This window comes from Cottoperca gobio, chromosome 13, assembly GCF_900634415.1.
Source record: "Cottoperca gobio chromosome 13, fCotGob3.1, whole genome shotgun sequence".
In the NCBI taxonomy this organism is placed as follows: Eukaryota; Metazoa; Chordata; class Actinopteri; order Perciformes; family Bovichtidae; genus Cottoperca; species Cottoperca gobio.
This window is the reverse complement of record NC_041367.1, coordinates 13281203-13308428: the sequence shown is the minus strand read 5'-3', so window position 1 is coordinate 13308428 and position 27226 is coordinate 13281203. Positions and strand designations below refer to the sequence as shown.

General features: G+C 40.6%; 2 protein-coding genes across 2 annotated transcripts in view; both read left to right on the top strand.

The window, feature by feature from the left end:
• Nucleotides 1-21385, top strand: part of plch1 (phospholipase C, eta 1) — a 55457-nt gene extending 34072 nt beyond the window's left edge. The window contains 16 exon segments of the mRNA XM_029446272.1: nt 1680-1851; nt 4235-4342; nt 6143-6298; nt 7048-7110; nt 9116-9213; nt 10636-10733; nt 10834-11013; nt 11863-11970; nt 12866-12990; nt 13127-13211; nt 14863-15009; nt 15446-15504; nt 15506-15526; nt 15659-15718; nt 16182-16569; nt 17468-21385. Of these exon segments, the coding sequence (XP_029302132.1) occupies nt 1680-1851; nt 4235-4342; nt 6143-6298; nt 7048-7110; nt 9116-9213; nt 10636-10733; nt 10834-11013; nt 11863-11970; nt 12866-12990; nt 13127-13211; nt 14863-15009; nt 15446-15504; nt 15506-15526; nt 15659-15718; nt 16182-16569; nt 17468-20193 (4594 nt within the window). The 3' untranslated portion in view covers nt 20194-21385.
• Nucleotides 21386-22873: 1488 nt separating this feature from the next.
• LOC115017437 (extracellular calcium-sensing receptor-like) lies at nt 22874-26815 on the top strand. The gene is made up of 11 exons (XM_029445872.1): nt 22874-23042; nt 23167-23258; nt 23393-23572; nt 23705-23893; nt 23994-24236; nt 24321-24548; nt 24690-24899; nt 24988-25111; nt 25268-25461; nt 25680-25961; nt 26056-26815. Exons 1-11 carry the CDS (start codon nt 22874-22876, stop codon nt 26476-26478), a joined length of 2334 nt encoding a protein of 777 aa, XP_029301732.1. The 3' UTR covers nt 26479-26815.
• Nucleotides 26816-27226: the final 411 nt, after the last annotated feature.

Genomic DNA, 27226 nt, shown 5'->3' with positions numbered 1-27226 from the left:
CTGTTATTTTCTAGCCGTTCTACTTCTAGATGTTAATTCCTTCAATTTTTAGCAGGTAAACTTAGCTCGTCTTAGGATAAACCACATAAAGCCACAATTAGACGTTTTTACTCTTTGGTTTTGTTACCAGGCTAGCCGTTTCCCCCTCTTTCCAGCCTTTATGCTAAGCTAACAAAGTGGCTGAAGCTTCATATTTAACGAACATATGAGAGTGGTATGGATCTTTTTTATCAAATTCTAGGCAAGAAAACAAATAAGGTTGTTTCTCAAAATGTCAAACTATTCCATTAACTGCAATCAATCCCAGATTAATTACAAATGGGGTAACATTCAACAAAGCGGGGAAGCAAAAATAAAGACACAGGCACAACAACCTACCTGAACATGCAAATTGATGCAGAACATAGAAATTGATAGAACATCCCACAAAAACCCTGTTACCGGCTGCCTTTATTGTCTTTTGACTGCTGTGTGTTACAAGTGAGAACTGATATGATTAGTTGATTAATTTATTAGTCAATGAGCCAAATGATGGTCACAAAATTGGCAGATTCATCTATAATGACAACAATGGTGTAGGTATAGCTATTCCTTTAAACATGACCAAGTTGTTTAATCATTTTAGTCAACAAAGCTGTTTTCTCCTGACGGTAACTTCTTTGTATTCCTCTGTAAATTAGATTGAATACTATATGTTCAATTAGGCCTCCTGAAAGAAAACATTCACTCTTGCTAATTAGGAAATAACTGTATATTCTCATAAACGCACACCATATTAATTAGTCATTTGTAAAAATTCTGACAGCACGAACAGATGAATTTATGAACCATCCTGTGCTTTATAATCTGTCACCCTCTCTGCTGTTATCACCTTTAACATTCAGCTGATATTTTATCATCAGTACCACCTGTTAATATGATTAATGGTCCCTGGGCTGCATTGAAATAGAGCGAGTCTCTGCTCTATTACACACACACACACACACACACACACACACACACACAGACACACAGACACACAGACACACAGACACAGACACATTACACAGCTCATTGAGCCGCCTCTCTGTTTCACCTGAGAAGAGCTCCTGGATGTCGAAGTGAAATCACTGTGGATGTTCCTCTCTCTGTTGTCTCTTTTTGTCTATGGCAGAGGACTCGTGTGTGTGTGTAAGTGTGTAAGTGTTTAAATGTTTAAGTGTGCACGTGCCATGTGAGTGTTTTCATTGTGGATCAGAGTTGGAGGTGAGAGCAGGGCTGTTCCCCTGAGGGAGAGCTGTCAGTCTGACAGACCTGACATTTGAGCTGCGCTGTCATGTGGCCACAAGTCATTTCACCTTTTCTTAATGAAAACACACACACACACACACACACACACACACACACACACACACACACACACACACACACACACACACACACACACACACACACACACACACACACACACACACCATACCATGCCCCAGAGGTGAGAGATGTTTATGCGCTGCTGTATTTTTTATCATTTACCTCTTCGCTTTTCAGTTAGTTGGAGGTGAAAGATGGAGGCACAGTTTGAGATGCGGTTCACACTCCACTTCAGTTCATCGGCTGCATTCAAGACACATTTTCTAAGGGTTGACTGGTTTTGATGTAAATTCTGGTAATCTGAATATGTATGTTGATTTTTTTTCCAGGTTCCCGGTAATTCTTTCCATAGAGAACCACTGTAGCATCCAGCAGCAGAAGAAGATCGCTCAGTACCTGCGAGAAATCTTTGGAGACAAACTGGACGTGAGAGACGCACTGAGCAGAGACTCAAAAGTGTTACCCAGCCCTATGAGCCTGCAGGGCAAGATACTCATCAAAGTAAGAACACATCTATGGTTACTATGGTGGACTGACAGTTCATGTTTTTAAATGATTAAATAATAAGCTAAATTAAAATGAATTAATTCCTCTTATTTCAGTGAAGAAAGTGGAGCACTTGTTATCCCTCCATATGTTACGTCATGTAGTGACGATGCGAAGAGGCACTTCAGGACAGCTAATTATTGCCCATAAAAAGTTGAAGAGAGGGAAAAGGATAAATGGAGGACAAAACTAGGTTGTTGCATTAATCATAGCGGGGAAAGGAGAAAAGGAAGAGATGCTGGCACATGATAAGTGAGCGACACATTGTTGCCTTTTATATTTTTGTAACAGCTACATGCACAAACAAGCACATTGACAAACATAACCTGCACGGCAACCAGTCACAGCAATTATATTAACCACAATGAATAGATGAATATTTAAAGATTTATTTAAATTCTTTGAAAATTAAACAGCTACCCAGCAGAGTTTATACAAAATCACAATCCATCATTTATTTCTGAAATCCCTGGTTAAAACTAAACTGCAAAGTAAAACTTTTGTTTAGTTTTTCCTAGTAATATTTTTACATTTAATACAGCGGCTCAATATGGCAATTTCCCGCTAGATTAATAATGAATAATGCCGTTTTTTCACCCCTGGCACATTCAGACTGATACCTTTAAGACTGGCGCACTCTTTTGGTTAACGTTAGTTACTTTTTTACTTGGCCATGTATGGAGGTTGCCTCTCCAGGGGAACCATAGCATTGGCTTGAATTAGATACAGGGAGGAGGTACTGTATGGGTGGATGTAAAAATGTTTGTATAAAAAGTGTAGTTCACGTTCTGTCTCTTACCACCGGTCAATGAAGGTTGTTTTTAAACTGTATTATTCTGTTTGGAGACCCTGGTCCCTCTTCAACACCTCAAACGACCAAGAGACCACCTCTGTAAAGCATGGTTCAATTAAAGAATTTTCATACATCTGTTATATTTTTGGCAAACGTCCCAAAAAAGTCTGTTTGGGTTTTAAAGCTCCTTTGTCTGTGAATGACTTTGTGCCATAAGGAATATAATTGTTAAAGAATAGCCCATTATACATCTAAAACGTATAAGTAAAACGTGCTTTACGGTCATTTCTGTATTTTGTAAAAAGTCTGAAGCTCATTTTGTGGCAAATGGATCGTTTACCTCTTCAAGCTTTTGTACGTTTTAATTAGGTCAGAAGACCTAAGAAATACAATATAAGATTTTTTATATATACTTACAGCAGTGGAAGTAAAGTTCATGTCAACAAAACACAAAGGTTTATACTTTACACTGTAAGGTATCATGTCCAGCCTCACAAACTTATCTCTTTGCAGCACCTACTGTTGTAATCCCAAAAGGCAGGACGGGTGCACAGCAGCATGATCTGTGAAACATGTTTGATATGATCATCCTCAAAAAGAACGAAAAGCCAACATTATTTTTGAAATATCAGCTCTCACTTTGGCGGCCTCAGACCCAGAAGATCCTTATCCTCCGGCACAGGAGAAGATTATTCATACAAAGGAACAAAGAGCATCTTGATTAGCAAAAGCTTTCACCATTTATTGGAATCCGGATAAAATTGAGTCTGCATTGTTCCCTGGGCAAAAAAAGGAGCTCTGGCTTTGTCCCTCCCAGCAAGATGTCTGAAAAGTGAAAGAGCATTATGGATTTTCTATGAAGCCCTTTTCTCCTCTAACAGTTTTTCTCTATCTCGTTACTCTCTCTCTGCACTTGCTTGAGACTCTTTCACCTCTCTCCATCCCCCGGTGGAGCAAGAGACCAGAGAGTCACAAGACAATAGAGGAAAGTGTGTTTTTGACAGTCACAGATAAAAGAAAGAGGGGATCGACTACTGTTGGCAGTAGTTGAAACGAGGGCGGTGGTGTCACCCAGTGAGACACTCGATGTACTGCGGGAAGCTCGGAGTCTGCCATTGATTTTGAAAGAAGCTTAGAAAATCTTGACTCCCACTCACACGTTCAGAATGGCTCACTAATGGGCTTCCACTCTGCTGAAAGAGCTGCTCAGGCAGCTTCTAAGAAAATCGGCAGCTGATTGTAGAAATTGTGCGTGTCTGTGTGTGCACAAGTGTGTGTTTTATGTGGTGTGCGTATATGTGGCAGTCCTGGGGAAGGAGCCACATAACAGAGGTAACTTTAAGGTGCATTTCTTTTCTTTTTTTATGTCAAGGTAGTTCAGTGAACGTCTGAGTAAACATGCTGCATTCTGCTGGGTTATTCTCGCACTATGTTAGAGGTGCAACGTGTGTGGGCGATCTAGGGTATAATAGAGACAAGTACTCGGGTCAAATGTATGTTTATTTACTCTCCTCTCATCTCTTTGTCTGTCCTCTCTCTATCCAGGGGAAGAGTCTGCCTGCCTATCTGTCTGCGGACGCCGAGGAAGGCGAAGTGTCTGATGATGACAGCGCTGATGAAATTGAGGACGACTTCAAGCTCAAGAGCAGTAATGTAAGACCGAGGAATGTAGCTATAAACATTATGTGCATTTCATGCATGAGCAATCACATTACCACCCCCACGTTACTTTACATTTCTCGATTCTTTATTCTCAGGCCACTTTTGAGTTAAATGTGTGTCTTCACTTTAAAGTATTGATGTAAGTGAAACAAAGGCTACAGAGATCATAAAAAAGACAATTATATGTATTGGCAAAAATAACCAGTGGCTCAGGAAGGCCTTTCCCATTTAAATAAGTGCAAAACAATATGCATTTACTCCCCTGTCACAGAGCCCTCATTCCTGTTTTTCTACATGCCATTGAAACCAAAAAAGCATCACAATTATTTGAATGAATAAAACGTATACTTTTAACAAATTAAAACAGATATTGAACATTGCAGACATGTTGTATTCTCATTTCTTTACCTACAACATATTTCATGAAAGAAAATAAAGATGCAAAGTGAATCAATTCAACTTTCTTTCCCACTGCTGTGTATGTCTCTGTTTTGGCAGCTTTCCTTTGTAGCTCTATTTACGCTTCTCTTTAAATTATTATATTAAATCATTATTATAAAGAAAATAAGACGTCACAACATCTTATCACAAAATACATATTGTTGAGTGTCAGGGACTAATGTTCGAGAATCAAACCCTGTCCTCCACACACAGGCTCCACTAACAGTAATGAGGTAATGGGATCTTAATGACATTGTTGTGCTCCACGTAATGACTTCAGTAATTGGGTAGTTATGTCGGTGCTTGTAAAGTTTTATTGATCATCATTGCAGTACATTTTCAGAATGATCAAAGCTTAATGGTGCAGATATAAATATTAAGTCAATGCAAGAATGTGAACTTGCTGCAGAAACGTGTAAAACTTGTAAAATAATCGAATCGCTGCTGGATCACACCCGAAGTTGCCTCCTGCCATTTTTTATAGTCATCCTTAATCCTGTTTATTTATTCCATGAGACAGTAAAGCCAGGGTCCTCCTCACATTTAAAACAGGAAAACACCCATTTATTTTCCAGATGGTTTCGTTGTGTAACACAATATGGCATCGTTCTTCCACATTTAGCTGGCGGCACGAGGCTGCAGATGCCACTTTGGATGATCATTGCCATTTTAAAAGGGTGGTGGCAGGTTTCCACTGATGAGAGGTTTTGTATTGAGCTCATTAAACCAGTATGCGTTCACAGCAGTCCGCCACGAACATTGCATTAATAGTGTGATATAGCTTTCGTCCAGTAGTGAAAAAAGGTAACTTATATTGTTGTTTTCTCCTACTGTGTATTATGCCAAATAAAATCTCCCTAAAATGTCCATTTGCAGCTCGCTACAGACTAAACTACTGTGTGTTACATAGAGACACAAGTGTAGGAACAGTTGAATGATTTTGGACACAGTTTGTGTGTCTGTATAGTTTTAATATTACATTTTTTAGACTCGTACCACCTTTTGGCTTTAAATATTAAACACACTCGCAGCTATGAAGAAATACTGATGTGATGAGAAGGTTGCCTGCAGGTGGCGTGGGAGTCAAAATTGCATTTATTTTCTATACCTGTAGATGGCGGACAACTGTACTTCTACAGCTGCAGTTTTAAACTGCTGCTGTAGTTACTTTTCTTGCCAAAAGGTGGTGCTGGTGGTATCGATGACAATGCGTGTTGTTGCTCCAAAATGACACAACACTCCATCATCTCCTGTCAATATACTGTATGTGTCCTTGTACCTTTTATTTAAATGACCTCTTTCAGGTTTCTCTCTTCCTTGCCTTAATAACTCTCCTCTTCTTTCACACAGGGGAATGGTCATCACCAGGTGGAGTCTCACATCAGAAAGAAACTGGACTCTCTACTTAAGGAATCTCGGATTGGAGACAAGGAAGATACAGACAGTTTCAGCATCCGAGCTCTGCTCCGGGCTACGCACCAAGGCCTTCAGAAGAACCTGCGGCAGGTACCACAAGGCAATGTGTAGAGCTGCATATGGAGCAGAGTAATACTTGTCAAGAGATGAGGAGAAGAAAGAGAAGGGAGGCGGGGGGGATAAAACTAGGCCACGGTATTAGTCACAGAGGGAAATGGAGAAAATAAAGGAATAAAGGAGTTGACTAGTTACTGCCCCACTCACAGGTCAGACACACCCACTGAATCCATAATAACTGGAGAGTCCAGCAGGACCTCCTCAGGCCAGTCCGAAGGCACTTGTGTACGTTTCATCCAAACAGCATGTCAAAACAGACCGAAAGTGATGAGAAACTAAATGTCTGCAGTGTTACTTAATATTTAATTTCTCTGCTTGCCTCTTGTGCTATTTTTAGAAGCTTCGGTTTCCTGACACCCATTTGTACGTAGTGGGTGTTGTACATTGGGGTTTCCTGTTCTCTTTATTCTACTCCTCTGTTGGTAATCCCCTTTTCCTCATTCTGTCTCTAAAGCCTTTTTTCTCTCGGTCTTCCTTACTGCAATTTTCCTTTTTCAGTTTTTCTCTTTTCTCACCCACTCTCTTTTTCAGTTGCTGCTTTATTGGTTGATATCTGATGCAGCCCCTCGAGCTATTGAGCTTTAGGGTTTAAGTGTCTTGCTGGGTGCTAATGTGGTTTTGATTAGATGCACATGAAATGATCCACACACATTAATGTAAACACGAACACACACAAACACACATATAAAAGGAGTCTCTGAATGTGTTCTTCTTGTCTCTAGGGCTCCAAAGGGGTTCTGAAGAAATCCCAAAGCAGATCCTTCATCACAACACTCAAACAGAAGGTGAGGAGCATGTCAAGAGAGGTTGCTTGATTCTTAATCTACTTGTGTGAGGTCTGAAATGATAGGTTAGTTCAGCTTCATGTTAGTTGGTATTGGAATATTTTGCTACAGAACTTTAGGTAGTTCTCTTCTTCAAATAATGTCTATTGGACAGTATCCACATTTAGTTTTCTTATATTTAGCTTATTACCTTGTTCGGGCCCTGACTCACCAAACTGGCCGTAAAGAATGAACAACCTGTTCTCATTCCTAACTCGTCACATACCGAAACTTGGTCATGACTTCTTGGCCGTCCTACACCCCGAATTATGACGCTCCAAAATGGTTGCAGCAAATATTTGGTTAACGTTGTGAATTCAAACAAAACGACTGCTTGGTTAGATTTAGTAAAAGATTGTGGTTTGGGTTAAAACGAGTATGTTTGTTACGTAATATATCTTAAGATAACTATTGAGTTTTGGTTTCACATGGGACACAAACGGCGGTCTCCTGTGTGAAAGTACTGTGCTTTTTTGACCCATCCATCAACTCCTCCCTACACTTTTTCTTCTTTATACTACCTCACCTGATAGAGCAGTTAAAGATCAGCAATTTGTTTTTGTGGAGGAGCACTAAATAACTGAGGTTACTGAGATGAACTTAGAATTTAACTCGCTCAAGAATAGCTCAGTGTAGCATGGATTAAGACATAGAGCTGGTGGTCACAGCTAACCAGCCGTGAGAAGCTACTGTCAGACTCTCTGTTTCTCTGCTGGAAAGACAGCGAGTCACTAGACATAACTACACCTCTCAGCAACACAACACAAACTTCAGCCTCCAACACCTCTCATCATTTCAATAGAAGCAATTATATTTAGCTGTGAGTTCCCATTAAACCGGCCACTAAGTGCAAACATTAAGAGTGCGAGGTGCCTCTTCAACTGATCTTCTCTTGCAATTATGGGAAGAGGAAAAGAAGCCTCCTCACTGTTCTTCTGAAGATAAATTTACCATAACGTAAGCAAATGCATATAAATGTAAACACCCTTTGTAGTGTTATCTTCAACCTGTGGTAGGTAGCAGGACCACAAATAAGACTGCCACACTTATTTTCCAATTCCACACTGCAGATCAATGCAGTGAATGTGTGTGTTGCAGATCTAAAGCATGTACCATCCTCTCTATGGTATGTGTTTTTCACTTATAGTGAAACTGATTGAGATATTTCATATTTCTTCAGGTTTTCTTTTGAGGTACAGTTCATTTTACAATATGATATAGGTTTGGACTGTATGGGTGTTTTTGTTACAGACATTTTCGCTACATTCCCTAATTTCTCAGCCTGGTTATTTCCCACTCTGAATTTCTTCCTCTATCCATTTGCTTCATTTTACCTTCCTCTACCCCCTCCTTTTACTTTACCCACTCATATCTCCTCTTCATTCTTTTATGCCTCCCTCTTTTCATATTATGCATCCTCCCACGTGTGTGTGTGTGTGTGTGTGTGTGTGTGTGTGTGTGTGTGTGTGTGTGTGTGTGTGTGTGTGTGTGTGTGTGTGTGTGTGCGCATGTAATCTGTTGGCATCCGGCCTAAACCCTGTAATTACCCTCATCCTCTCCTCAACCCTACTTTCGCCTAGTAGAGATGTTGCTTTTCTCAACAAAGAAAAGCACACTTCACCGAATACACACTCGCTATAATTACATACGTTTTACCTAAAACACCCACCGACGTGCACAACCACACACTCAAACAGCTACTACAATAACAACACTATGAATCACACAGAAACACATACAATTTCCTAATGACACATTATCAACCACCCTTGTCCACTTACAAACTCTCATACTGCAAGTTTATGTGTAGGTGGTATGATGTGTATTTAACACATTATCAGGATTTCCACTAAAGAAAAAGATAAAGACAATACTTTCTGCTTTCCTACCAGTAAGGAAGCTTTTATTGTAGTGTGTGTGTGTGTCTGTGTTTTGATATATTCATATGTGTGTGTCCATTGTCCAGAGGCACTCCAAATCCAGGCTGTCATGCCAAAGTGTGGACAAGGAGGACGACGTTCAGGAGACTGGGACTGGGAAGGAGGCCGGAGGGCAGTTCAACAGGTGACCTTCGACCTGCTTCACCACAAACACTGACCCCTCCCTGAGTACTGGGAGGTTTGATAGTTGCTGACTGCTCCAGGGCAGCAGTGCCATGCAAGCTAAAGCTTCTTCAGCACTCAGTTATGTTTGTGTGGGGGAAAGAATGATGGAGTTAAAGCCTAGAGCTACCACTGACAACAAAGAAAGGGAAGCCTTATTGAATTTGATTAATTCTCTTTTTATGTGTCACTTTTGATACATTTACAGTAAAGGAAGGACAGCAGGAATGTTCACTCTGCAGGCCTCAATCATGACCTCCTGCTCACACCAGATTTTGTATTTTTTCGTACTGTTTTATTGTATCAGCTCACTTTACTGAATGACGCACAAGTGCAAAATAACAAAGACGGAACAATCAGATCAATGCAATTCAAGTCAAAGACGAGAGGTGTCAAAAATGTTAAAAATATTGTCCAATATATTTGATGCATTAAAGCCCAATAAATAACACAATATTGCTCTTAAAAAGAAGTATTTAATAATAAGTAATATATTATCCATAAATATAGTAAATGCAATATTTCCCTCTGAAATGTGGTGGAGTAGAAGTATGAAGATTATGAAGCCAAAAATGGAAATTCTCAAGTATAGTACCTCAAATCTGTACTTAAGTGTTGTACAGTACTACAGTTAATTGCACCCCAAATATTCCACATCACTCTCCCCATTCACTGCTCCACTGCTACAGTCCTCCATCTTCCCACAGGTATCAGTATGGAGTCATGAGAAAAATGTTGCATTGAAATAACATAAATGCCACACAAGCTCCCTCAGTGCTCTCAGTACTATCAGTGTTGAGATGCAGGCTCCATCGCCACACATTAGATATTCACTATTCAAAGAGACTCAAATCAGAACTCAACGTGTCAGAATCACGTTCTTTTTCCCATTGTTATTAAAAACTGATCTGATTCATTAATCAAGGTGGAGAAAATCTATATATATCCCGCTCTGTGTAGAAAGCCTTTGTCTCTCTTTGTTCTCCCAGTCTCTGTTTGCATATTCATATATGCAGGTCACAGTGCAGATTCCTACAAGCATGCCTCTGAGTGGGTATGTGACTGACGGACTGTCTTCCTACAAGACTGTGTGTGCAAGCGTTTGTGTGTAGTTGAATATGTGTTGAGTCTTGCTGCACTGCATGTACTCTGGTCCCCATTAAGCTTTTTTTTTTGCCTTTGATGCTCTTTCCTGGGGTTTGCAAGCTGACTCCCTTATGGACAACCCTATCTTGCATTGCTTTGCTTTTGCTACTAAATTCTTAAACAGGTATATGAGTGAGTGCATGTCTTACTTTACCTGTCTCATATATCTTACATGATCTCACTCACTCTCCTCTGTCCTCTCTTGCAAATGTCTTCTGTCATTTGGCAATCGTTTTAGGGGTGGAAGGAAGAGGAAGACGATGAAACTGAGTAGAGATCTGTCAAACCTGGTGGTGTTCACCAACTCGGTTGCCTCACAGGAGTGCCTGAATGAAGGTGAAACATCAAACAAAGCTCTTCACACACAAACAAACAAGGACATTGCAATCTTTACCTCAAGGACATTTTCTCATTCCTAACCCATGTTACTCTTCAGGTACTCCAGGTGACGTTCTGTCCTTCAGCGAGACCAGAGCACAATCTCTGGTTAATCACAGAGCCGAACAATTTCTGGCTTTTAACCAGAGGCAGCTGTCACGGATTTATCCCTCAGCCTATCGCATCGACTCGTCCAATTTCAACCCCCAGTTCTACTGGAACGTGGGCTGTCAGTTGGGTAAGACAGCTGTCTGTCACTCTAAGCTTTTAACGTGCATTGAGGTTGCCGGTAATGAAAACATCAGGTGTCGTCCCTTGAGCCACATACATGTCATTACACATGAACTGACTCTGCACACACACAGATTTCATCTATGGCCTGTACACCACAAACTTAATTTACATACATCGCATTGTGTAGTTTGCCAGTGGTCATATGCAGAGGCTAATTGGTATGAGTTTAAGATATGTGTGTGTACTGAATGCATTTGCATTTTGAGTGTGATTGAGTATGTGCAAGTTTATTTGTAGAGCTACAAAGAATGTAAGCGTATGAAAACAAGTTGGAACTGAATATTTTTCTATGTGCAGCAATCAGCAATATCGGAGGATCCAAGGAATCCCAGCCAATTGAATTTATTTCAGTTAAATTCAGAGAGCAATAGTGGGCTCTTAGTTTCTTAGAAATCATCGTTACAGGTTTACAAAAATAGAAATGGTTATAAAGGAGGACATAAATAAAAAAGATAAATAAACACTGAACTAGATTGAAGCAGCTGTGATTCATCCTTTTTGTTTCAATTTTCTTTTTACAGGTTTCCTTCCTCATCTGTTTTTACTAATTAAAGTTTCAAGGTTGTATTCCCATAAAGCCTTAATTAATAAATGAATGAATGAATTAACATCTGATACAATGCAAAATGATCACTAGAGTGACAAATCAGTCTCATATGATTTTTGCCTAAGACTATTCAGCATCCTCAGGGATTTTCACAGTTCCACACTATTGGAAAATAAATATGTTTTATTTGGGCAGAGGTTTCGTGACATTTTGTATCTAATAAAATGTTCTTTCTTTCTCTTTCAGTCGCTCTGAACTACCAGACGGAGGGCAGGATGATGCAGCTCAACAGAGCCAAGTTCATGGTTAACGGAGGTATTGGCTACGTCCTCAAGCCTCCTCCCATGTGTAAAGGTACTGCTGCAAACAGACCGCATGCACACAAACAAGCACCAATACATGCATACAAATCACTGTTTATTCATACAAATACAAATTGATGTGCAAATCATTGTTTATTTGCTGTGATTGAATGTATGAAATAATACGTTAGAGTCTTGGGGACAGCACAGGTATGTGTAATGGAACCATATTGGATGACTGATTCCCAATTATAAATGGGGAATGGGGACTACACTAACCTATATTACTATACATCATAAACTCCAGATTCTTTATTTAAATTAAAAAGATTTGCACCATTGCATATACAGTATATTTTGTATCTGATTGCTCTGTTTAACCTACAATATATGATATTTTCAGGTAGGGAAATATTAAAACGCGGGAAGACACAAGACTTATATTGGTACACAATTACAGGAAGTAACGTGTGCATCAAGTTATACACTTTCTGCTGTAATCCAATGTGACATATTTGCTCTCTTTGCGGCGTGTTTTTGTTCGCATCACATGAGTTTATAAAGATGATCTCTTCCTCATTATTGTACTGTTACACTGTTGTTTGTTTTGATATTAGATATCCAACTAGGAACAAAGTGGAGGCATGGATGTTTTTTCACGAGCTTGCTGCACATGCGGTTTACGATGCTGCTCTTCAAAATGAAATGCTTATTGAGAGCATACAAAATGTGTGCTCTATGGTAGACGTGAATGTGACTGTAGCCCAATACGTCAACATTATCTAATAAGTTACAGAAATGTGTGTGTATGTATTATTTTCACCCTTCATTTTGCATATAAAGATTGCATATAACCAGAACAAACAGAACAATGAGAAGAGGATTGGATTTTAGGATTAAGTGATGGCATAAATCAATCTTGCTCTGATGTCTTGTGTTCCCTTCAGGCTCCTTCAATCCATTCAGTGATGACCCACTTCCAGCTTACCCCAAGAAGCAACTCATTCTCAAGATCATTAGTGGACAGCAGTTGCCTAAACCACCAGACTCCATGCTGGGCGACCGTGGAGAGGTATAAACACTCACAGGACACATTCTCCATCTGTCACACACACACACACGCACTATAATGCTTGACTACTCAGAAATGTTCAACTTGTTCGCAGCGAAATTAGAATGAATGTTTTTTATTGCCCATTTCTCCTCAGATTATTGATCCATTCGTCGAAGTAGAGATCATCGGCCTGCCAATTGATTGCTGCAAGGAACAGACACGAGTTGTTGATGACAACGGTTAGACACACACAGATCAACTTAAACAACATCACAACACTGAGCACTCACTGAACCACTGAATCATTTTGTAACATGTCATCTTGAAAGCAGCCACAATCAATATTACAATAACAATATATCAAATGACAATGTGGAAACAATGTGAAAGGGGTCGCTCGTAGTGGTGAACCTACAGATACTTAGCAATTTTCAGCTCATTGCTTAGCTGTTTCAGAAAGAAAAAAAAACACTGTACACTACATGCTCAGCACCAAACAGCAGATAGACACAGTTATATACTAGCTGCTGACCATGTGGCCAGAAACACAAGTCCATAAAAATGCTAATGTTGTTCCATAACTGCTGGATGTGTAAAGAAGCAACTGTTTGCTAACAGGTTGGCCATAGATTCTAAAAAGGTGATGATATGTCAACGTTGTGTTCATGACTTGTTTCAGCTGTCTCCAAGTGGCCACAAAATTAGTTATTACTGGTTAATAATTACTTTAAATTCTTAGAGTGTAGCATTCCTCCTTCTCTGCTTCCTTCCTTCCTGCTGCAATTTATTTTACTTCCAATAGAAGACTGACTAGTTCCTGTTGGTGGGTAATGAGTATTTCATGTCACATCTAACCAGGCCTGCTTAGTTTAGACAAACAGCACTAGAGAAGTTTAGATTCTTCAACTTTAGTATCTTTACAGTAAGTAGCTCTTAATGTTTTCTCAAATTAGGCTTAATAAAGACATTTTGACATGTCGCGACAGGAAAAGCACATGTGTAAATCATTAAATTAATTACAGCTAAATTTAAATAACTGCCTGCTGGCTAGAACTGAGCCATCGTTAATGTTATTAGTAACACCTGAGCTTTTCCTACTCTTGACAAGTCAAAATGTCTCCTGCGAAAATTGCCTGTTAATGAAACATTTTAATGATCATATTTATCCATATTACAGACATTTTACCAAAATAGCATAGAGCATAACCTGATGTCCTGATACAGCTCTCTGTATATGATGAAAAATATCCAGTCCAATCTAATCTCCGATCTCTAAGGAGTTCTGATAATTTACAATGACCTCACTTGGATAAATGGGTCAGCCACACTCTTTACCTCTTGAAAGTACCACATACTACATATAAATTACACTTTAAATACTATAGAACATATTTTATATGGCACACAAACAAAAGGGAATATAATCTGATATCATCACCTCTGCAAGCTTCCAATAATTAATGCCATCATTACAGAAAAAACAAAAACAGAGCAGAGATGAAACGATGCCAAAGCCACAGATTCTGCATTTGACTTTGGGCTGTGGAGCACTGCTGGGTTCAAAAGTCAGATACAATAATTAATTAATTAGAAGCATAAAGGAACCAGAACGAAGAGGACTGCTGGTGTCACCCCTAACATTTCACTACAGAGTAGGGCACCCGGCAGGGGAAGAGGAGAAGCCTCCTCTTGGAAAGGTTATGAAGTCCTGGGAGCTCAATTAAAAGATTAGTGTGCAGAGCATTGATCCATGAAATGCATAATTTGACACATCACCACCACCAACTCCATCTTTCCTAGTTTATTGTAGGAGTTGTATATAAGAGGGTAAATGATATACTGATGAAACACATCCTGAATCCTGCATACTATGTGTGTGTTTTTCCTCAGGTTTTAATCCAGTATGGGAGGAGACTCTGTCCTTTACACTTCACATGGCCGAAGTGGTTTTGGTGCGTTTCCTTGTCTGGGACCATGACCCAATTGGACGGGACTTTATTGGTCAACGGACTGTTGCCTTCAGCAGCCTGATGCCTGGTCTGTGCAGAATTCCTCAGTGTTTTCAGCTTTATTTAAGGAGAAAAAAACAAACATTTTTGTGTGTGGATGACATGAACTGAAGACAGGGCACAGTTTGTCACTGCCAGTTACAACTATTATAGTTCAGCTATTTAACACAACTAGACGGACAGACTTATGTAAACACATAATTTCCCTATGGCAGTGCTATGGTCACGGGGCACATTGTCTTGTGTCTAGTGAACCATGATATGTATAGTAAAAGACCTGTGGCTTGGCGAGTTATTTTTGTTGATAAATCTATCAGAGTTGTCCCTGAACTCCTGATGCCCTCTCCTCAAGCAACTACTACACGATCACCAGTCTGATGACAGCCGACCTCTTTCTTTGACATCACTCTATCGCTCACTCTCTCTCTCTCTCACTTGGTTTCTCCCTTCATCTCCAACAACAGGTTACAGACATGTTTACTTGGAGGGGCTGACTGAGGCTTCCATCTTTGTGCATGTGTCAGGTGCATGATGTCTATGGAAAGGTAAGTGCTGTATAACCTTTTTATTGTAGCATACCCCCTTTGACACTCTTTTGTTAACCGAGTTAAACAGGGAAAAAAATGTGTTTCTCTCAACACATCAATCTATTTAAGCTCAATCCTTTGTCTTTCTAGTGGAGCCCTCTAGTCCTGAACCCCAGCTTTACCATAATGCACTTTCTAGGATCTAACAAGGTATCCTGAGACTCTGTTTGGTGCTGCATGGAACTGCAAATGCATGAAGCAAAAGTGCAGTTTGTGTTCAGCTGTCTCTCCAAGTCGCTGTGTGTGACATTGATTAACTGAGTTGTACAGCTTCCTAAAAATAAAAAGTCAACTGTTGTCTCATTTTCATCAAAGGTGCATGCATAATCCTCAATGGCTTCTTGCATATTGTTTGTTGTGATAACAGAGTAAGGATGCCATCTATAGGCGATGCATGTAAAAGCATGCAATGGTTAACATTTACTGTTCAGTGCGTTGGTTTCATCGTTTTCATGAAAATTAACTGTAATGTGTGAAAAAGTTGTGTTCAGTCTATGTCCGAAGTGCACCTTGGATGATAACGTGTTTATGAGAAGCGCATTTCCTCTCCTCTGTCTTGATGTATTTTTTCCCCTTCTTATTTATTTTTGTGTTCTGTTCCACCTTCTCTCAGGGTCATCAGCTGCGAGGTATCCGGGGTTTGTTTAACCGCTCTTCCAAGTCCTCTGTGGATACAAACTCCACTGGCCTTCGGAAACGCTCCATCAGTGATCACCTCCTGCGGCGCACAGCCAGTGCCCCAGCAAAGGGACGAAAGAAGACCAAGATGGGGCTATCAGAGTCAGTGGCTTCGATATCAGACCAAAAGAACATCACAGGTGCAGGAGCAAGAGGAGAGGGCATGTCAGGGAGGGAAGGAGGTGTGGAGAAGCGTTACCAGCCACGAGGCCCCCTCATCCACAGACCTATCTCCATGCCCTTAGACAGGCTTCTGCAAGGGCAGCTATCTATCTGCTCCCCAGACAAGGATCAGCATGATATGGGCTCAGACACGGTCATCGGTGGGTATTTTCTTTCATCATCCCAGTCAAAGAATTCATTATTTTTGAACTTTAGCAAATTAGCAAATTACATACAATCTAGTTTAATTAGTATAGGGATTTTGAAAGATTTGTGATTCACTATCTAATGCTAACACAAACCAAGCCACAGCAATCTGAGGCATTAATCTCATAGTCACTATTGGCTTTGAGAACAGTTATGCCGTGTTATTCAAGTCATTTCGTTAAACTGTAGTACAAAGGTGTTACTTTCTTTGTGATAAAATGCTTGGAGTTGACATGTCTTAAAGCAGCATTTTGCATGACTTATTTTGCACATTGATTATTGCAAGATGTTATTTTTTCTAATGTATGTCCTTTGCTTTACTTATCCAGCTACAACTATTTTACATTCATGTACAGTAACCATGTGAACTGACATACTACAGCCTACTCTCCATGATACCTTAACATGCCTTTTCTGTCCCATCTTCATTTGTTGTGCTTCTTTATAGTAGAGAACTGACTAGGATATTCCTGCAGGTAATCTAAAATACCTATTGTCTGAAGGTTGCATCGTCCAAAAACATACCAGTATTGCGTTCACCCAATGTATTTTGTCCAAAAGTGGTCTGAGAACTATATTGCTGTGTCATTTGATCCCATTCGACCATCTCTTTCCTAATCTGGTGTCCACAAACATGGATTCTTCCTTCTTTTTTTTTTTTTACTCCACAGTCTCATTTTCCAGCTTCCCCTTCACAGTCGTACTTGGTGATCCATTTGTCTGTGTAGTGCTATTGCCTTGTATTGGCTGGACTGTTAATTGTTGTCATTTAATCGTTGGTTGGCTTGGTGTTTACATCAAATGGTATCAGCCTTTTTTATTAACCTTTTTTTCAATTATCTGTGTCCACAGGAGCTTACCCCTTCAACAGGCCCAGGTCTTCCTCTTTGGACCCTTTCATCGAATCCTCATTCTCTATTGAACCAAATATCACTTCCCCTTCTAAGACATACATCAATAGAAATAAAGAATTTTACCAATCAGATGAGGCTTCTTATCTGGTTATTGGTGGAGTATCAGTAAGAAAGGAAGAGGAATATGCCAATTACCAGTCAGAAGACTGTGGAGTCAACAAATCAAAGATCATCTCGACAAGAGCAGAGAAAAAGTGTTTAGTCTCACCTTCCAGGAACAACCAGATGAGATCAGATAAACCCGAAACATCAAACGGCACAACATTCACAGTTGCAACTGCAATCCCCTCATCCTCCTCCTCTGCCCCCTCCTCTTTGCGCCCTCTTTCCCCTGTCAGTAGGGAGTGTAATCTGAAAAGTCCCAGCTCTTTGCATGATAGCGCCATCTCCAGACTCATTGATGCTGTGTCCTTAGACAATGAGCAAGATACATGTGGCTCTATTTCTGCTCTGATTGGCCAGTTTGAAAGCACCGTTGAACAAAATGATTCACACTCTCATGATCACACCCCTGTTCGTCACTTCAGGCCTACCACCCCTAAAGCGCTGCAAGACTTAAGGTCTCCTCTGAGGACCAACACTGCATCTACTAATGAGAAACACCTAATAAGTCCCCAAAAAGTAGCTCCAAAAACAAATCATGAAATCCATTCACCGCGCAAAACTTCCCTGGTAGATACACCTGCTCCAACTCTCCTCTCCAGCCCAGAAACTGCTGAGCTTGAGGATGTCTACACTATTCTGGATGAGGAGGTGCTTTCGCCTGTATCAGTGTACAACCTTCGAAAACAGACTGTCCATGTTCAGGCAGACACTAGGGAGAGCACACCCTTGAACAGTTTGGGATCCTCTCCAGCAAAGGTGGTCCAGGGTTTAAAGAAAGGGCACAATGTGGGCTGGGATGATAGGAACAGAAAGAGAGGTGGGTGGGAAGAAATTGAGGAGGCAGAGGAGAGTGTGTACGAGGAAGTGTATGATCCCCCGACACTAGCATTAGTACCTGGGATAGAGCAGGGTACTTCTAAAAGGTACATGGACTCCTCTGTAAACAACAACCGTTTCCAGTTTCTCCATGACTCAGCAGGAAATGCTTTTGCAGAAGTGGAGATAAATGTCGATGAGGATCCATTGGAGAAGATGACCGCACCGAGACACGGCAGCCAATGGGAGGGACTCGTAAGTCCAACCAAACGGCATGCTATTTACCAAAATCACGAGTCCACTCCCAACTACTCCCAACAAAGACAGCCTTCGTCATACCGCGATCCTCAACAGCATTACCCGTCACCTGCATTTTCACAGTGTCCCTCCCCAATGAATCAACCTTCCTATCAGCTACCTAATCACCACCAGCACCAGAACAACTCCAAGCCTTCTCCCTTGCACAGACAACTCAACTCTAGACCCTCCAACCCTAGTCCACTGCGTCAGAACAGCTTCCCAGTTCCTCAGAGTAATTCTGATGCCTTTAACAACAGCAGAGACTTCAGCAGTTCCTACATAAAACAGATGAGCTATAGTGGCAACCACGTCATAAACAGGTCTAATCAAGGTTGGCTAGGGTATAAACAAATGGAGATGGAGCAAGTAAGATGCTTCCAAAATGGTTTCTCCTCTTCTGAAAGCCTCCCTGGACAATCTGCTGTGTCTACAAACATCAGTAGAGACAGAGGCCTATATTCCCCTTCTTCAGACTGCGATGCAGTGTACAGCCACCTGGACTATGACTGCATTACGCCCCCATCAGAGTCTTCAGCTCCTCGAAACACCCAGCCACACTGCCAAAGTCAAACGCAATCATACACCCCGACTCGTCCATCGAGCCAAAAGGTTTCCCTTATCACTACGAAGTCACAGTCTGAATCCAGAGATTCTCTGCATTCAAATTTAGGCCCTTTACCAACTCAACCCCAGTCTGGTACCATAGACCCCACAGCCCCCAGCCCATGTAAGTCCAAGTCCCTGGGAGACCTGACCTCTGAAGACATATCATGCAACTTCCAGAGCAAATATCACATTATTAGTCGCAGTTTTATCACTCCCCACATGAGGAAGCAAAAGAGGATGGGCACCATGGGGGAAGTAACTTTCCAATCACAGTCTTGTGATCCACTTACAGAACAGCTACGAAAACTGGTCAGTTTGGAGGGGGATGACAGTGACAGAGCTGAACCCCAGCCTACTCAGTTGCACCAGGAAGCAAAAGCCCCACTGTCACAGCCACAGGCAACAAGTGCAGCTCCTGTGCATCCTAGGGATGTAGATGTAGATGATTCCCCTCCACCCCTTACCCGGCGCCTATCTTCTCGGAGCCAAAGCCGAGTGCGTCACATCAATAGCCGCGCTCGCGAAAGACAACAAGAGGCTCTGAAGCCTCGGGCAGGTGTTATGATCAATAGTACCTCCAGCATTGGTGGGGTGGTATTGAGGAATAAACCAGCCTCACAGAACCCCCCAGCTAACAGACACTCTACTGGTTCTTACATAGCAGGTTATCTTGGTCAGTTGGAGGACAGGGGACTTCCTGAAGGAGCCTGTACATCATTACGTTATGGAAATGGGGATCATTATGGAGATCGGTACTACACAGATGACTCTCTTCCACCTGCTGACTCGAACCACTCTGCGTCAGAGCCTGAGGTGTACTTTCTGCTCAGACTGTAGCTCTGACCCTAACCTAAAATAAGATTTAACGATTAAGCAGTGATTCTTGATAATGTTCAATTACACAAAGAGCCAGAAGATCAAGGAAATAAACACATGCCATTGGTTTTTTCCCGTGTTCACAGACCAGTAGGTTTCCATTATTACGGTTAAATAAATCTTATCTTGGCTATTTCTAGAGAAAGATACAGTTTGTACAATGTAAGTGAAACATCAAATGTAATCCATGGTTGGATCTGACAGCATGAATTTCCTGTATGAAGTGTCCACTATTCAATAGTGAATGATCTTTCTAGTCTGGCAGTGTATTGTCTATATTCTGCTTGATGTGTAAATGTACTTGGGAACTTTGATTCCCTCCAAATGGCTTCCTAGATTGATTGTACAGATACTCGTTATCTTTGTCCCTGTGATGTACTGTCCAAACTGCGTAAATTGACTATGAAGCAAAAAAAAGAGAGGGAATGTCTTTCTTTGTATCATGTGAATGTGTAGTAAAATCAAACAGCTATTTCTAATAGATGGGGGTTCATCCTTTCAAAGATCAAATGTAAGTCTTCCTTCTCTTTTCAGTGGTATTTCTTTATTTGTGTCTATATTGTGTGTAAATATTCCTGTCATTGTTTTTAATCTGAGATGGGTTTTAGTTGAGAACCAACTCTAACTGTACTTTTATGTTTGTGCATGTTACCTGTGAACATGTCAAGCATGACTATGCACCAATTTATACAATAGATGTTGCATCGCCCAACATTTGCACAGAACAAATAGTTGCATTGGATACAACAGAGGACATAGGATTGTTTGTATTAGGTGCAATACAGTACATAAACTTCCATGCTTGGACGTGTTGCTCTATATGATTTGTAGAATCCGAAAGCATGATTGCAAATTTTAAAGGTTTGCAGTTGAAAGGTTTTTTTATTTTTATAATTGCTTTGATACAGACTGCAAAAATAATCCCTTGTAGGTTATGGTTGTTTTATTTTGTAAAACTTAATGGAATGAAAAAAACAGAGTGATAACTACACAGGGCCATGCTGAAGAGGGGAGGTAGACAAAGCAGCAGTTTTTTGTTCTTTTCTTTTTTTTAAGTGTTACGCCATCCTTTATTCTTTGTATTTTTGCTCATCAGAAGACTGTGAGCATTTTCCTACCAATGCAATAAAAATATTGAAGTATTTGATTTCAACAAATGTCATGTTTATTTCCTGTTTTACTGAACTATACACTGAGCATATAACAGATAATTAGTCAAGCTCAAGCTCAAAAATAATTTATCAGTCACAAACAGCCTCTTTGTCATATGCCACCTTAAACATAATGGGATGTAATTGCTCATGAAATTACTGTATAATAGGGCTGAAAGATGGCACACCTGTTGCTCTGGGCTTGCAATTCCCCATACTGCTTCCAACAAACTGCCATTCTTTGTTAAATTGTATGGATTAATCAATTCTAAGAGAAAAAGACACATGAAATTGGATCTTTTTTTTATGTTTCATCTCCACTTTTCATCTTATTGAGATAAAGGATAAGCAGCCTCACACAACTTTCCACTATCCTTTGATACAGTGTCCCAGTTACCTGGGGTCATTCGAATGACATCATACTGTATCTATAGGAAACTACACACACACATACACACACACCGACTACTTGCAGACTAATCACTTGCGAGCATTTGATTGTTTTCCACCATCACTCTAGAGAGGAATAATTTTGGCTTGTGTTATGAGTATTACTTCCTTGCAAAAGGCTTTACACCTATTATAAATACTCACATCAACACTTCACTTATGCAGAGTGGGGGGTGGTGGTTATGTTTTAGTCAAGATACCGTTTTCAGAATTAACTATTTACTTTGTGATGGGAGCTTTTTAAACCAAGTGAAATATGATTCTGTTTATAATGTCCTTTCTTTTTGCAGGCAATTGACATGACGCTATGATGTTAAACTTGGACTGTTGAACGTTGTTTATGAGGTACTGTTATTTATTTATTTAATTCAATCTATTTTCAGGTTTGATGAAGCGGGTTTGATGTGACTGTTTTGCACTGACTGAATTTATTGATGCATATTCTGACATTCAGATTATCTATATGTGTTAAATGTCCAGAACAGCTGCATCGATGTCTTGGTTCCCCTGGCTTCTCACTCGGTGGCCCTCATCAGCTCTCTCCCTGCTGCTTATCAGTGTAGTGGGCAGACAGACAGGGCTGGAAGTGGTTCAGGCGATAGTGTGCACCCGGTGGGGAGCACCGAGCAGCAAGTGCCACTCCCGGGACGGAGATATGATTATCGGTGGACTTTTTAATCTGTATTACACGCCTTCAGCTGTAGAGCAGGGATTCACCAAACTGCCTCATTATGAACCTTGCACTGGGTAATACTGAATCACAACATGTACTGTTAGTGAATGTCTGGTGGTTATTATGTTACACATAGTCTTTCATTTTTATATTGTTTTTCATGCTCATAGTTTCTTTTAAAAATGTAAAAATAAGTTATGCAATCGCTCCACATAATGTTTTATGAGAGGTCCATTATTAATAAAACATGTTACATATATTGAGATAAGGATATTTCAGTTATGGTAGAATTATTTCAATATTCACTTTTCCTTTCTTCTCATGTGGTCTTAGTTTAGATTTAGAGTCTTTAAAAAATATATATACTATGGAGTTTGCGGTGGAGGAAATCAATCGTAACAGCACCCTGCTACCAGGAGTGAAGCTGGGCTACCGTATACTTGATAGCTGTTCCCATTCCCACTGGGCTCTGCAAGCTGCACTGTCACTGATCAGTGGAGACGCACACAGCTGCAATTTAACAGCCTCTACGTCTCGTTCTGCAGTTTATGAACAACCAGGAGAGACAGCAGGTATGACTTGATATCATATCGTAAGTATAGTTTTGTTTGGTGTAAAAAGATTGTCCTCATGTAATTATACGTCTAACGCTATCAGCAGGTGGTCAGCCTGTTTCTTTGCTCATTGGTGCCGCCTCGTCAACAACAACCCTAATTCTGTCCAGGATCCTGGGGCCTCTCTCTGTGCCTCTTGTGAGTTTCATTACCTAGAGAGGAATACCTCTGATTAACCTTTTTTTAATATATACATCAAGATTCTATTATTAGAACATTTTTAATTTAAAATAAAAGCATGTCAAAATAATATTTCTGTGTATTTCTCTCAGATCAGCTACTTGGCAAGCTGCCCCTGTCTTAGTGACAGGCTTAAGTTTCCCAACGTCTTCAGAACAATCCCCAGTGATTTATACCAAGCCCGGGCCATGGCACGACTGGCCATACGCTTCCACTGGACTTGGATGGGAGCAGTGGTTGTAAACAATGATTATGGTCATTTGGCGATACAGGTGTTATTTGTATTATACTAGAAATTACCTGAAAAAACTAATGGTTCTATATATATATATATATATATATATATATATATATAGTACATATAACAATACATGTATGAATATATTTGTTGTTTTGATCTCCAGACATTTCAGAAAGAGACTGAGGGGAAAGGGGTGTGTTTGGATTTCATTGAAACTGTCCGCAGAGAAACTATTGTGAGTGATGCCAGACGTGCAGCCCTCACAATTCAAGCTTCGACTGCGAGGGTGATTCTGATCTTCTGCTGGTATACAGATGTAAAGAAAGTATTTCTGGAACTGGCCAAGTTAAATGTGAGCGACTGGCATGGACAAACACAGATATAGTTTGTTAAAACAAAATGTCTTCTGTTTTTTTCTTGTCATAATTTATGACAGTGTTCTCTCACTGTAGGTGACTGACAGACAGTTTCTGGCCAGTGAGGCTTGGAGCACCAGTGATGATCTTCTCCGAGATCTTGCCATCTCTAAAGTGGCAAGAGGTGTTCTCGGTGTGGCCATTCGAAGTTCATTAATACCCGGATTTGAAAATTATCTCAGAAGTTTGCACCCAAATCGTCGTCCTGACGATGAATTCTTACAAGAATTCTGGGAAAAGAAGTTTGGATGCAGACCTGGAGCTACACAATCGCATGCAGTGCCTCTCTCTTCATATTTATCTCTGCTCAAAACAAGGTCTAACCATCCGTCAAATGTTTCTACTTCATCTCCTGCTAAAGAGTCCAGTCAGAAAGCTTCACTACCACCCTGCAGTGGGACAGAGTCCCTGGAGGGAGTGCAGAATCACTTCACTGATACCTCTCAGCTCAGGGTGGCATATAATGTCTACCTTGCTGTATATGCTGCAGCCCACGCCCTCCACAGCCTGCTCTCCTGCCCTGACAGAGACAGCTCACCTGGAAACAACAGCTCCACCTGCTCTTCTCCAAAACACATCAAACCCATAGAGGTAAACACAGTGATCAACTGAGCCTTCTTATCAGTCATAGCTCTTGAAGTTTTGATAAACTGAATATTGTAAATGCATTTTTTGTATACAGAATACACAATTTTAAATGTCCACAGTCTCTTCAACATTTTGTACTTTCAGCTGTTGCAGCACTTGAACAAAGTGAACGTCACCACACCACAAGGGGAAAGGTTTTATTTCCAAGGTGCTGACATTCCAGCAAAGTACGACCTTGTCAACTGGCAGAACACCCCTGAGGGGTCACTGAAACTTGTTTTGATTGGTCGTGTTGACGGGTTTGACCTCCACCTTAACCAGTCAGCTATTCAGTGGAACACAGGATCCAATCAGGTGGTTAAAAAGGAACAATATTGAATTAAATGTTTACAGTAAAACACAAAACATTTTATACTTAAGAATAAGGTTCTTTGCTGTTTAGGTGCCTGTTTCAGTGTGCAGTGAGCGTTGCCCCCCAGGTACCCGACTGGCTAACAGGAAAGGAGAACCTCTCTGCTGCTTTGACTGTATCCCATGTGCTGAGGGAGAGATTAGCAATAAAACTGGTGAGGAAAATACTTCATAAGACAACGTTAATTTCTCCTTTGTGTTTTATTTCTTTCCCTCTCTTCTCCTTATTGCTCTCCCGTGTATGATGCTTTCAGCTCATTGTAGTTATCCCATTTCCCCCCTACCCTCTTTTGTGTGTTTTCCTCTCCCAGGTTCCCTTCACTGTGAGCGTTGTCCATCTGAGTTTTGGTCCAATGTAGAACGAACTGCTTGCATTCCTCGCCAGCTGGACTTCCTTTCCTTTGATGAAACCTTGGGCATTACCCTGACTACTGTAGCTGTGTCTGGTGTCGCTGTGACAACAGCTGTGTTTGTAGTTTTTATTTACTACCGTCAAACACCTATGGTAAGAACCCAGAGTAATGCAATGGAGACTATACTGTACATTTTCTACAACTCATTGTTGATTTGTAGTTGTTGGTCAGTATACTGTATTTACTCAGAAATAATATATTTCTGCATTACTGCATATTAAAATATATGTGTTTGAAATTCTCTGAAGGAATCCATCTTGGGTTGTTAATGTGCTTGTCTTTTTATTACCAATTAAATCCCAAATTGCAGGTGCGAGCCACCAATTCAGAACTGAGCTTCCTGCTTCTCCTGTCGCTGAAGCTCTGCTTCCTGTGCTCTCTGGTGTTCATTGGTCGTCCATCAGTCTGGTCTTGTCGGTTCCAGCAGGCAGCATTTGGGATCAGCTTTGTACTTTGTGTTTCCTGCCTCCTGGTCAAAACCCTAGTGGTTCTTGCTGTTTTCCGCTCAGCTCGGCCTGGTGCTGGAGCCTTGATCAAGTGGTTTGGTCCAGGCCAACAAAGAGGAAGTGTCTGCCTCTTTACATCTATACAGGTGTGAATATTGTTTTATTGATTAAATGATGATAACATTTCTACACTTGACACTTGAAAACAAAACCACTTAACTGAATTTTCTTTTCATGCAGATTATCATCTGTGCCACATGGCTGTCTCTCAGTCCCCCTGTGCCTAAACGTAATCTGGGTTTCCAAGGGTCAAAGGTCACCCTGGAGTGTGCCATGGCTTCTGTGGTGGGCTTCTCTCTGGTCTTGGGCTACATCGGTCTGCTGGCCTGCACCTGTCTCCTTTTGGCCTTTCTTGCTCGGAAACTCCCCGACAACTTCAATGAGGCCAAACTGATCACCTTCAGCATGCTGATCTTCTGTGCTGTCTGGATAGCTTTTGTTCCTGCTTACGTTAGCTCTCCTGGGAAATATGTTGTCGCTGTGGAGATTTTTGCAATCCTGGCTTCTAGCTTTGGTTTACTGCTCTGTATTTTTGCCCCCAAATGTTTCATCATTCTTTTGAGGCCAGAAAAAAACACTAAGAAACACCTGATGGCAAGATAATTTATGGACATTTATTTAAAAATTCTGGTACAGGATATAAATCATCCACACCAAACACTGCAGCTACAACAAGAAAACAAGAAAACAAATAATACCATAGCATACATGTTTAACATAAAACTATGTGTCATAGATAACATAGATACATTTACAATGTCATTTTAGTTAATCAAATATGACCAATATTCACAGTCATTGTTTTGTTCCTCTTAGATTTCCTTCAATTTGCATGCATTTATTATATTCATTCAGTATTGTATCATGGAGATAAAAAAGTTAGGTTTTGTTTTCCCTGAGAGAAACACTAAGAAACACTTGATAGTAAGGTAGTTTTTCTGGCTTCAACGTGAACATATCTCTTTTTCTGTGTTTTGAATAAATACTGTTTCCAACTGAACAAAATTCTCCACCAGTTTCTCAGAAAACAACATTAATATATCATTTATTCATGAAATATTATAATTGGAGGGGTGAAACCTTCTTTTTAATGGTCACACATGCAGAGCACACAGCACACACAGTGAAATTTGTTCTCTGCTTTTAACCCATCCTAGTACCAGGAGTCGAGTACTAGGAGCAGTGAGCAGCTCATAGGACAGCGCCCAGGGAGCAATGGGATTGAGGGGGGGAAGGGGGATGTCCGGTGCCTTGCTCAAGGGCACCATGGCAGTGCAGGGCGTGAACTGGGACCTCTTCAAGTAGCAGTCACACTCCATTTTTTAGGTCTGGTTGGTGACTTGAACAAGCA

Bases quoted from the DNA above. Each gene is read 5' to 3' on its own strand.
- LOC115017437 (XM_029445872.1), top strand. From the start codon at position 22,874: ATGGAGTTTGCGGTGGAGGAAATCAATCGTAACAGCACCCTGCTACCA. The intron at 23,894-23,993 runs GTGAGCGACTGG...CTCTCACTGTAG, and splicing joins TGGAACTGGCCAAGTTAAAT to GTGACTGACAGACAGTTTCT. The intron at 24,237-24,320 runs GTGCCTCTCTCT...CCTGCTAAAGAG, and splicing joins GAGCTACACAATCGCATGCA to TCCAGTCAGAAAGCTTCACT.